Source organism: Euprymna scolopes, chromosome 44, assembly GCF_053919585.1.
Source record: "Euprymna scolopes isolate OS-2025 chromosome 44, ASM5391958v1, whole genome shotgun sequence".
NCBI classification, from domain to species: domain Eukaryota; kingdom Metazoa; phylum Mollusca; class Cephalopoda; order Sepiida; family Sepiolidae; genus Euprymna; species Euprymna scolopes.
The window spans coordinates 18,189,262-18,202,066 of record NC_136525.1 but is presented as its reverse complement, the minus strand read 5'-3'; the positions used below and the strand labels follow the sequence as shown (position 1 = coordinate 18,202,066).

General features: G+C 34.1%; 1 protein-coding gene and 1 pseudogene across 1 annotated transcript in view; one reads left to right on the top strand and one right to left on the bottom strand.

Moving 5' to 3' along the window:
* Nucleotides 1-12,805, top strand: part of LOC145268717 (SUMO-activating enzyme subunit 2-like) — a 58,090-nt gene that overhangs the window by 28,492 nt on the left and 16,793 nt on the right. The window contains exons 6-10 of the mRNA XM_080124264.1: nucleotides 568-689; nucleotides 1,465-1,532; nucleotides 3,590-3,714; nucleotides 7,496-7,595; nucleotides 8,246-8,388. Coding sequence (XP_079980390.1) covers nucleotides 568-689; nucleotides 1,465-1,532; nucleotides 3,590-3,714; nucleotides 7,496-7,595; nucleotides 8,246-8,388 — 558 coding nt within the window. The remainder of the gene's footprint in view (nucleotides 1-567; nucleotides 690-1,464; nucleotides 1,533-3,589; nucleotides 3,715-7,495; nucleotides 7,596-8,245; nucleotides 8,389-12,805) is intronic.
* Nucleotides 2,047-2,163, bottom strand: LOC145268893 (5S ribosomal RNA; annotated as a pseudogene).

The following is a 12,805-nucleotide window of genomic DNA, read 5'->3' as shown; positions in this document are numbered from 1 at the left end:
CCAGGAGTGGTAGTATCTGTTAGGGTCCCAACTATGGGTTAAATAGAAATCGACTTGAAAAAAATATATATATATATTATTAAAAACTTTTTCTTCAAAATCACTGGATTTGGCATTAAATGACCTGAAAAGGGTTGATATGCCGTAAAACAACCAACCAACCAAACTAAAAATTCATACAAGAATTGTCTGCAATGACGTAGTGGATAATATGCTTGGTAAAATTCAGTTGTAAGTTACATTCTTCTGGAGGTTGAAGATCTATTCTTCAGTTTGTTATATTAGGAATAAGCGTACGGTGGCGAGAAGGAACCAGACAAACAATATATATATATAAATTTTAAATGGTTGATTTCTCAATCGTTTATTTAAAAAACAAACTTAACGAAAGCAAAAACAAACTAAAGTGTTCAAGGTTCGTAAGGATGTGAGAATGTTCAGGAAAGATGTTACATCGGCCAAAACGTTGTGCCAATGACACTCAAGGTGAGAACAGTAGTCCGAAGAATCCAAATAATATAAAAGAAAAATTAATTTTATTTTTTATTTATTTATTTTTAATTTCAGGGTTTAACAGAATGTTACGAGTGCCAGCCAAAGTCGGCTCAAAAGACTTTCCCAGGATGCACCATCAGGAACACACCTTCTGAACCAATTCATTGTGTTGTTTGGGCTAAACATCTCTTTAAGTAAGTAAATTATTATCTCTGCAGAGAAGGTTATGGTTTCAGTCGAGTTTGTTTCTTTGTGTACAACCTCGTGTTTACATCAGTTGACCAATTGTCACCAAACGTGATCAAAATATCGGTCATGATCTACCTTGTATAATTTTTTAATGTTTGTGTCAAAGGTCAAGCTTACAGAGAAGTTGAAGGTTCAATCTTCCGTGCCGATAATACTAAGAATACAGTTGTGAATTACTTAAGATTTTTACCCGGTCATGGCTGACTGAATGAGAGTATACTACCCTTGAGTCTGACGAGATACACCTGAAGCAGGTAGGAGGTTCCATTGGCCAAAATATTGTTGGTGATACCATCCAAGATGAGAACAATAGTCCAAATAATCCATTTTCATGTAAAAAAAAAAAAAAAAAAAAAATGTAGAAACATTTTGCTAGTAATTATATTATTTTTTTATTAAAATCTTTTTTATAATTGATTGTGAAATTGCAGGATATCTGCGCATCAGTCAGCCAGCCAATGATTTCATCCTAGGCGGATTTAACTGGCTTCCTTCAAAGGAAGAAATGTCAAGAGAATATTAAATTCACAAGTGGTCCCCAGTCGCATGGTCAGGGGAAATGATGACATTAGGTTTTTGTAGGGCGGTGTCAATGTCCTGCATACAGCGCCTGGTGTTGCTTAACTTTAATAATCTAATGAGAACTGGAGTGTTAACGTGATTATGCCGTATATCTGCACATTTGTTTTGATTAAAACTTTTTTTCTTTTTTTTTTCTAGTCAACTGTTTGGAGAGGAAGATCCTGATCAGGACGTTTCCCCAGACACAGAAGATCCTGAATTGGCCGGTAAGTGTGTTTGTTTTTTTTTTTTTTTTTTTTTTTTTTGCTTTTTAATGGAAATCATTTCAGACAAAGCATGAAATTACTTGCTGGAAGGAATGTTAAATAGTGGGGTTTCATATTGGGCACACACACACACACACATATATATATATAATTTGGTAAGGTGATTGATAATTTGATACATCGGCTTTACAACGAGCATTATTCTTTTCCTGTATTTTAATTAAATTAGTATTTTTACTATAACATTAAAATACACTCTGCTCTATAGAACATTGCTCTAACTCCCTTTAAATAAATATACATAATATATATATATATATATATATATATATAAAAAGGCTTCCTTCAGTCTTGACAGACTATGGATACCCACTGTAAGGGTGCCTGCGTGTGAAATTTGTGTGGCAAGAGTTGCGCAATCTCCAACCACACCTCTTCTGAGTCGACATTGTTGCATACCAGTGGCAAGTTGAGGTACAAGACGACTGGAAACAATGCCGAGATAAGCGGAGAGCACATACAGCGCCTAGAATTCCCAAATGGTCACCCATCTGGTATTATCCAGGCTCAACGTTGCTTAACTTCGGTGATCTGACGAGAACCGGTGTGTCAACGTGATTATGCCGTATATATATATATAAAAAACGATGATGATGAGAGGGCATTTATACATATTACAGTTTTGTTCTGAGATGCTTGGGACTTCATATAGATACTGAGGGTGATAGATGCACAGTTCTTATATTTCTTATAACACATATAGTGAGGAGGAGGAGGAGGGGAGATACATATTCTTGGAAGGGTTACGCAATGTTTATGATAAGATGATTAATACATTACCTTTTGATTTGTGGAATGACGACACGAAGACAAGTTACAAAAATCGATGGTGATTCTTTATTTTTATTGGACAGGTCGAATGATGATGATGTCAGGAATTCACATTTGGGATCTACATAGTTTAATCTTCCTTCCTTTGCTTCCAAAGGACTCTGACTGTAACTCTCTGTCTGACTGACTAGCAGACTCAACTGTTCTGCCTCAATCTGACCGACTCTAGCTCCTATATTGAGAATCCCCCTTTTTGATATGATGTCAGAAGTGTGTTTCCCAACGTGACTAATTCACGTGGCTAAGCATACGTTTTTCAAACACACTTTTGACAACAAAGAATTCTCAGCTAACCTATTTTTTAACGTAACCTTTTTTTTTTTTTTTTTCAACAATATATTTTTAATTTGTATTGTTCATTCTTTTTAGCTGACATTTTTTAATATTCAGTTTTGTAAAAGAATGAACAATCAATTCTTTTTACAATACAAACAATATAATATTATGTAACAATAGACCTTTTTAACATTTTGATTTCTAACATCCTATTTCTTCACGTTGCTTACAAGGTTCGAGTCTCGGCTTATCCTAATCTCATTTTTACCTAATACTCTTCTTATTTACATGGGAAGGGGACAGTCTTTCCTTGTAACAGGAACTAAAAACAAAAAGCACTTAGAAGGTTAAAAATTAATCAATGATAAATGTTATATTGATAGATTCTGACTCAGAAAACAGCAATTCTTCTCCCTTTGTCAGAAATATTGCTCATGGAATGTGAGGACTAAAGGACAAAATAAGAAGCTAAAGTTATGAGGCTAAGGTCTATTTTCTACTGTCTTTAGTAGATGGATAGGTTCTGACCCAGAAAGCTATTTTTTCCCCTTTGTCAGAAACATCAGTTCACTTTTTACTCTCCATTTTAATAATATTAATCCACCTGTAATCCAGATTAGACTATTGTTGATTTCAAATTATTTAACAAACTCAACTGGTTAAGAAAATTCATGCAACATTCAGATAACGATATGTTCTCAAGCAACAAACTATATGAAATTTGTTTTTTCTTTTCAGTTTTTTTTTTTTCGGTTTTCATTTTTTTTCTTCTCCTTTCTCCCCCTCCCCGCAATTTTTTTCAGTTTTTCCGTCTTATTATTTTGACCAAGTCTGATTTAATTTATGTATTTTTGGTTTTTTAAAAAAAATTTTCTCTCCTTATTTCATAGGGGATGCAGGGGAGACTGCATTAAATACTGGTGCCAAAGGCGATGCCCATGGGGGTATTGAGCGTAAATCAACTCGGACCTGGGCACATGACACTGGATATAACCCTCAGAAACTCTTTAATAAGGTAAAACTGTTTTCAGAAAATTTATGCTTAATTCATTAAGACAATTTGTCGACAGCAGAACGAACAGATCTTTTACTGACAAAACATTGGTGGAGAAGGAGGAGGAAAAGCTGATGTATGCCTTGATAAAGTTCAAAACCAGCTTAGAAATCTAGTAGGTGATGCCCCTTTTTTCTTCCCTGCAACCTCTTTCCCACAAAAGAGACGTTGCAAACCTGTCTCTTCTCTATCGCTATTTTCATGGCAAGTGCTCATCTGAGCTCCAATCTATGATTCCCTTTGCCAAACTTTAAAAAAAAAAAAAACACTCAGCTAGCTACAACCACTATATATAATTTCCCCCACTCTCTATCTGTGTCTATGTGGATTCAATGAATAAAGCTTCTTTCCCAGAACTGCCCGCCTCTGGAACACTGTTCCGCTGGCCTGCTTCCCAATTGAATACAATATAGTAGTCTTCAAATCCAATGCAAACAAGTTTTTGTTGAACCATCCCCATAAATAATCAAATTCTACCCAATTTAAACGATTACTGCATTAATTAACCTTTGACCTCAAATGGCCTTTTCATAAAATTTTATATATATATATATATTATCCACTGGAGAGCCATGTATTAAACCGCTGTCCTGTTTTTAAATCTCCGAAACAGCTTCATGGTAAGCAGCTGATGATCCCCGTTTTCTATTTACAAAATTTTAGTTAAGGTTTTCTCTTTTCATCCTGATGTAGTTAAATTCTGGTTTAAAATTGAAGACTTTTGCGAAATCGGCTTATGCAAATGCTATGTCTATTTCTATTTAACAATTTTAGTTAAGGCCCCCTTTTTTTTTTTTTTTGTTTTTTTTCTTCCTCATATAAATGAATTCTCTTTGGTCATTATAAACTTTTTAAAAGTCGGATTATGTAGGTGCTAAGTCTGCGATAGGTTAAAGTTAATATATTTTTTTTCCATCCGGGAATTTAAACTGCATTCTTTATTTTTGCATTTTTTTTATTCAAGGCTTCTTTAGACTAATATATATATATATATATATATATATATATATATATATAATTATTACTATAATAATTTTTAAATACCTACAGACACTAGTGTTTCATGCTTTCGGCAATCATGCAGGGTGTTATGATTACAGCTGGTCGGGAGATTCGAACCCAGCCACGAAGCTATCTCTGCCTTCATTAGCAAGGAACAAACCACATGGCCAACTTTAACCGCAAGAAATATTGTTAAAATTTAAACGTTTATTATTAAATATCGAGACATCCGTCCATAGTGATCTAATGATTGCTTACATTTAGTATATCACTATCTAAAATCAACAATAAATATTTTTTTAATCATATCTATATATATAAAAGGCAAAATGTGTGTGATCATTTCATGTATGTCTTCAAAAGGCTTCTTTCGCACGTGCTCCCGGGGTTGTTACTATCGCTTAAAACTGTATATAGGTCCTATATCATAATATCTAGGAATTAGGAAAGCGCGTAGCGTATAGATTTATTTACGTCGATTTTTACAAAATTATTGCTAGTTTGGCTTCTCGCGTGTTCATTGGGCTTTTTAGTATAAATAAAATGAAACTAAACTCAAACGGACGTGTTCGCGGCAATGCGCCGGGAACAGACGCTATTTGACCTTCTTAATTAGGTCAAATGGAAGCAGCAAAGTTAACTTTCATTACGCACGCCTGTTTTTATAGTTATACTTAGATAAATAAATTCAAACACGTCTACGCTGTATGCCGCGGTGGCCCAATGGTAACATCGCACGTTTTTTTTTTTTTTTTTTCACACATTAATTTCCAACACAAGGGTACAGGTTCGATTATCATACTCACCTACCAAAACATCTTTTTATTATTATTTTATTTTATTTTATTATTATTTAACCCCCCCCCCCCCCCCATCCCGGAGTTTTGATTTACCTCAATACACCCGGGCATCGCCGGGTACCCCCCGCTAGTATAAATATAAAAGCGAAAATGTATGTATGTATGTACGCTTTTCCTCGATGTCCACAAAAGGTTTCTTTCAGAGAAGCGCTCGCTCGCTTCGCAACTTCTTAAAACTTTTTATATCATCTATAAATTGTAATATCTCACACTTAACCACGGAGCTCGCCTGTCTATTTAATTTTATTGACTTTCAAACATTAATTATTTCACATTTCCCACATCGGCACGCGTTACATTCGGTTTCGGTATAAAAAAAAGCGAAACTTGACTCTAATCACAGGCCCAGAGCCAGTGGTCTCTAGAGAGCTAAGTAACGTTTGGTCAATGTCGACTTTGTCATATCAGATGGGGGAGCGGGTTTTTAAAAACAAACAAACCGATTTATTGACCTCATTAAAAACTGTCCCACACAAAATGCTAACTGCTGAATAGCTATCGCCATCACGTCAATCAAAAACACGCACCTGTTTTTTTTTTTTTTTTTCACACTTTACTATTTTCCAACTGCGCGTCGTCAAGGCTTCGTTTTTTTTTTCACACACACCTACAAATACCCGGGCAACGCCGGATACCACTCGCTAGTTTACATCATAAAGGGTAAAAAAACATACAATTATTAAACCCTATTTGGGGGCTGTGGAGTTACCCTTTGATTTCCATTGCTCTCAGGTCCACTTTGGCCCAGAATGGTAATACCTATCAAGGCATTTGGTGCTACCAGATTTGGCTGTCTGAAGATACTGGCTTCCTTACCAAAGAATGCACCAAACATTGATGTTATCTTCATACACCTACCCAACGTTTTTTTTTTTTTTTTTTTTTTTTAACACACCACACCTCCAAACAACCGGGCAACGCCGGGTATCCCCCCCCACTAGTCTACCTATATATATATAAAAGCGAAAATGTGTGTTTGTATGTATGTATGTATGTGTGTTTGTATGCCTCGCAAAAACTTTCGACACAGGTCACGGATTTTCACGAGATTGGTGTTATTTTAAAAGTTCCAACCTTCGCCCGACAAATTGGCCAAAAACATTAATTCCTTCACCCTAAAATCATCAGTTTTCTACAGGGAGGAGTCAGCAAAAACCATCCTCTCATGACAAGTTCGCTTCTACGCATGCGCAAATGACGTCGGAACATGATTTAGTTTAAATATTAAAAAAAAACGATCCAATTTTGTCGACGTCATCTTAGCTCAGTTGCTTAGAGGGCGACCTCATTATCTAAAGGTTTTAGGTTCGAATCATGGTGTGAGATGTCTTTTTTTTTTTAATTTTAATATTGAAACGGGGTTATTTAAGCCAGTGTTTTTTTTTTTTTTTTTTTTTTTTTTGCATTTTTTAAAGAAGTTTTAGCATTCGTTTTTCTGTTTTATTTTTCCATCACATTCGCGTTTTCTTTTTTGTTTTTCCCATTTTTACATTTAACATTGTTGGTTTGCCTTATATTAGTTTTTTGGGATGTTTTTTTTTTTTTCGATTTTTTTTTTAAGTTTTAACATTTTAATATTTAAAAATATTTACTTCGCTCATTATGTTTTAATCCCCCCCCCCTCCGCCCGAGCACACACACCTCTAAACACCCGGGCAACGCCGGGTACCCCCCACTAGTATTATTTAAAGAACAGTTATCTGTTTGTATGTTTAGCTAGTCAAAAACATCAAAACAAACACCTACAAAGTTAGTATATTCTTGATCTGCGTTCCCCTAGATGAATAATATCTAAAATTTAGAAAAATATTTTTCTAAATTTTGACTTTAGGGATTTGAATTCTTTTTTTTATTTTGAAAAAAGAAAATTTCTCTTTCAGTTATTTCATGATGACATAAAATATCTTCTTTCAATGGAAAAACTTTGGGAAAAAAGGAAACGTCCGAATCCGTTGGATTTTAACAATCTTCCAACTTCAGGTTGGTTCAGTAAATCTTTATCTTTTTTTTGTTGTATCTTTTTTGTTCTTTTTTTTTCTTCTTCTTTTTCACCCCATCCCCCCGATTCATTCTCTCCCTTTATTCTCCCCCTTCTCTCCCTTTATTCTCCCCCTTCTCTCTCTTTATTCTCCCCTTCTATCTCTTTATTCTCTATCTTCATTCTCTCCTCTCTGTTTCTCCCTTCATTCTCTCCTCTCTGTTTCTCCCTTCATTCTCTCCTCTCTGTTTCTCCCTTCATTCTCTCCTCTCTGTTTCTCCCTTCATTCTCTCCCCTCTGTTTCTCCCTTCATTCTCTCCCCTCTGTTTCTCCCTTCATTCTCTCCCCTCTTTCTCCGTTCTTTTCTCGCTTCTCTTTCTCCCTTCTCTTTCTTTCTCTCTCTCTGTCTATCTTTTTTTCTCTTCTTTCTCTCCTTTTACTTATCTTTCTCTTCCCTTTTTTCTTTACCTTTTCTCTCTTTTTCTTTCTCATCTCTCTCTCACTATTCTATGCATTCAATCACAGATAATAGGTGTCTTATGTACAAATGAAATAAAACTAAAACAATTTTTACAGCATCCCAACAATGCGATGGAGATTAATAAGAACAATCTATCTTCATCTTTTCACATCAGTTGTTTTTATTTTTCAGTTGTGCAGTCGACAGCATCTCTGATTAAAGACCAGCAAATTCATTCCGTCAAAAAATATGCTGAAATGTTTGGAAATTGTCTTGATTCCCTGAAAGTGGAATTAGCAAAGCAAGGACCAGATGGCATTCTCGTCTGGGACAAGGTCAGTATTTTATACGTACTTGCATTCCTCAAAGACGTTTTTCTTCATCATTCGCACTTCTATTTTCAAATGCCATTGTCATAGTCTCCCCCCCCCCCTTTCATTGTAGTCTTTTTGAATTCAAAGAAAGTCATCTAAGCTGAAGAAAAACAATTGATCAACTTTTTTGTTTCTTAAACTGTATTCTTCATAGAGTTGCAGAGTTGGTAATTTTGTTAGGTGTCAGAGTTGGATTTATTAATCTCTGAAGAATCAACTCTGCAAGTCAACAGTTCGATCTAAATAAAAAAACAAAAATACAGGAAAAAGATATATATATCTCTACTCTGATATAAAAGTCATTTTGTGTGTATGTGTGTGTGAGTTCCTGCCTCATAGGTTCCGAAACGGCTGAGCCAATCTTTTGCAAATTTCACACAAAGGTAATTTATATGTCTGGCAGTGTTCTTAGATATGTTTTGTACAGGAAGTCATCCAATAAGTATCAAAAATCCAAAAAATCTCATCTTAAAAATAGCTTTTCTCTCTTCTAGATAAAAAAGAATTATTTTTACAGGGGAATATTTTCCATTACACTGGCCAAGGGAGATAATAAAATATAAGCAAAGCATTTCTTCTTAACCCCCCCCCCCAAAAAAAAGATTTATTGCTATTTAGTTATAAAGCTCAGTGGTAGAGCATTCAACTACAGATTGAATAATCCCTTGTTCAAGCACGGGTGTATCTCACCATTTTATTTAAATTTTTTCTTATTAACGAGTTCACTTTATGATAAAAGAAGAGGTACCATTTAAAATCGCTTGCATATTTTAAAAGTAAACATTAATCAGAAGTGACTTTTCCTGGACATTCATCGTCAAGCCCAAATATTAGCTGATGTGATATTGTAAACAAACATCAATGGAATTTTATGAACGACATTATAATTTTTATTTATTTATTTATTTTTTTTTTTGCAAATTAGTTCACCAGCGAAAGTATTCCTCGTAATATATAATAATCAATAGAGGATTGATTCTATAATAATACATACGCAATCTGCATAAATTAAAATATCATGTTTAAGTGTATTGTACGACCGGACAACGCCGGTTGGCTAGCTAGTCTAAATAAAAAAGAAATACAGAAAAATCTTTATGATGTATCCACCCATCACAGAACAAAAATGACATATTCCAAACATCACACCAATTGATCACGTAGTTATACATATAAAATCATTTTTAAATGATTTTAAGCAATTAATATGAAATCGTTAGCATTACAAGGTTGATCCCCCAACTTTGAACTATTATGGACTTATCTGCCCTTGTTTTTTTTTTGGGGGGGGGGGTACCATAGCAGCGCAAGACTGTCTTTTTGGTTACTCAAAAAATTTGATTTTCTTTTTTAAAATTAAAACTACTTGATCAATTTACATAATTTTTGGAATATGACATCTTTGTTCTGTAACTGCATCATACAGATTTTCCTGCATTTTTGTTTTTTGTTTATTTATGTTGAACTTTGGATTTCCACCAAAGTCTGAATATTGAAAGACATTAAAATAAAGAGTCCAAGTTTTTGACCCCTAGGAATCGGGCATTTTAGAACGTGAGGAATTGGGCATTTTAGAATGTGAGGAATTGGGCATTTTCAAAACCTAGGAATCGGATATTTTTTACTCCTAGAAGTCCGATTAATTCGAATGAGGTAAAACTGGATAAATGCTATTTCACAGGGAACATGAGTTGGAAAAATTACATTGAGAGCATTGCCAGGACCACTATGAAAAAGGTAGGTTCTCTCTACCGTGCTAAAAAGCTACTAACGCCCGAAAGTATCCTGTACCTCTATAAGGCCACCATACACCCATGTATGGAATATTGTTGTCGTATTTGGGCCGGTGCATCTGCTACTAGTCTCTCACTCCTAGACAAGGTTCAAAAGAGAGTTGCCAACCTAATAGGTCCTGAACTGTCATCTAAGCTTCAGCTTCTGTCCCATCGACGAAATGTAGCATCCCTCTGCCTGTTCTACAAATACTTTAACAGTGAATGCTCTGACGAACTGCAAGCACTTGTAACCCCTCGACGTAAATACCCCAGACAAACCCGACAAACAGCAAAATTCCACCCCTTCAAAGTAGAGATCCCTAGAGGTAATAGAGCCTTCTACTCCAGTAGTTTCTTCCCCAGAACCGCTAGACTTTGGAATTCCCTTCCGAGTTCCTGCTTCTCCAACTGTACTGACATGCAGAAGTTCAAGTGTAACGTGAACCGACATCTTGCTGCCCAACTCCCTACATAGTACCCCTGTAGCTTATGTCCCTGATAGTAGCCTCCTACATCAAAGTGGCAATGTGCCTTGTTTGGGGTGAAAATGAAATTTAAAAAAAAAAAAATTTAAAAAAAAGGCTAAGTTTTTGGTTGTCTAAAAGAAAAAATTTCATGATAAAACAAAAAATATCATAATCCAAAAATCATATAAATTGATAAAGTTTTATTTTCATAAAGGAAATCATTTTTAAGTGACTTATCCAAATTCATAGACTTATAACAAAATTCTGGCAAGTTTGAATTATTGTTGTGTTATCTCTCTTCTCTTGCTTCTTGAAATTTTTTAAAGATGACAGCACGAGACAGTCGCTTCTCTCTTTTAAAATATTTGATTTTCTTAGTAAAAAATAAAATTACTTGTTCAATTTACTTGATTTTTGAAATGTAATATTTTCATTTTGTCGTGAGTACATATATCGTACATTTTTCTTTATGCTTTTTAATATAGGAGGAATTCGGACAAATAGCAAATTTTCTCCTGAAAGTTCAGGTTTACAAAAAGCAATTTACATTGTTGTAGTTTACAAATTTATTAAATATCATTTGAATACAAAATGTTTCAAAAGATACGACTATTTCTTTATTATTTTTATAAATGATGGGACGATTCCAATATTTTTCCCGATTCTGATTTTTTATTTATTTTTTTATTTTTTACTTTTTCAAATTTCTGTTTGATTGTTTTTTTCCTGATTACTATGAAAACGTGTGCATATATTTTTCACAAAAGTAAAAGTGCACTGAAGAAATGTGTTGGGTAGATGTCACTCATTAAATGAACAAGTCTTACATTTTTTTCTCTGATCTCTTCCCGATAATTGATTTCAAATAGTGATTTAATAAACTTATTGTGACATTTTCATGTGCCGTTTGTCCCTATTTACTAACTTGTGCAATTTTATGTGTCATTTTTACCTAAAGTCATTATTATCTCTCTCTCATATATATATAATATAAAGCTGTGTGTGTGTGGTCACGAATAGGCTCCTATATGGTTGACTATTTTAAAAAAACTGATTACATATAAGGATAGAAGATGTATCGAGACACAGGAATGGGTATGTTTGATCTGGCAGAACGGTGGTTCATTAAAATTGTGGGGTCTGCGTTCGCGCCTGGTCCACAAAGTATGGAAATAAAAAATTTAAAAATTAAAAAAAATACGTTTACAAGTGTTTTTGATATAGATGTACATAAGAATACTTTGATAAGTATGTTTTAACTTAAATAGGGATGGTATAATAAAATTGTGGTGTCTGCGTTCGCGCCTGGTCTCCATAGAATGGAAATAGGCACAAACTTTAATAAAGATTTTTCATATCTATCTGCATAAGTATACTTTGATAATTATGTTTCAGTTTGAAGAAATATGGTATAATAAAATTATGGGGTGTTCGTTCGCACCTGACCTCCATAGAATGGAAATATGTCACAAAGTTTAACAAGGTTTTTTAATATAGATCCACAGAATATTGTGATAAGTGTTTCAGTGTGAACAGGTATGGTATAATAAATTATGGGATTTATCTATTTTAGTTTTACTTTCATCATATTTTGCTTTAGTTTTGATACCCCCAAATTCGAAGCTATCTCTTTATAACCCTTCTTTTTCATAACCTATCATACTTTCATAAATCAGAGTATTTTCTGTAGGCTGTTTTTGAACCCAGTCAATGACGAGTACTTTTGCTAGTATATATATATATATATATATATATATATATATATATATAATATTATTTACTATAATAATTACCTACAGACACTAGTGTTTCATCCTTTCGGGAATCATCAGTGCAGGGTGTCATGAATAACACCAGTCAAGAGATTCAAACCCTGGCAACAGAAGTCATGTCTGGCTTCATTAGCAAGGACCCAAACCACTCAGCTACCGATAACTGCAAGAGATACAGTTGAAATTAAACATTTATTCTTTTTAAATGCTTATATATTTTAGTTTTGATCTCACTGCTATATGTTGTGGTCAATATAATAGACGATAGAAAATTGTCTCTATAATAGTAAATACATAATCTGCATAATTTAAAACATATTTAAACGTATCTTACAACTGGGCAATGCCGGCTGGCCTACTAATT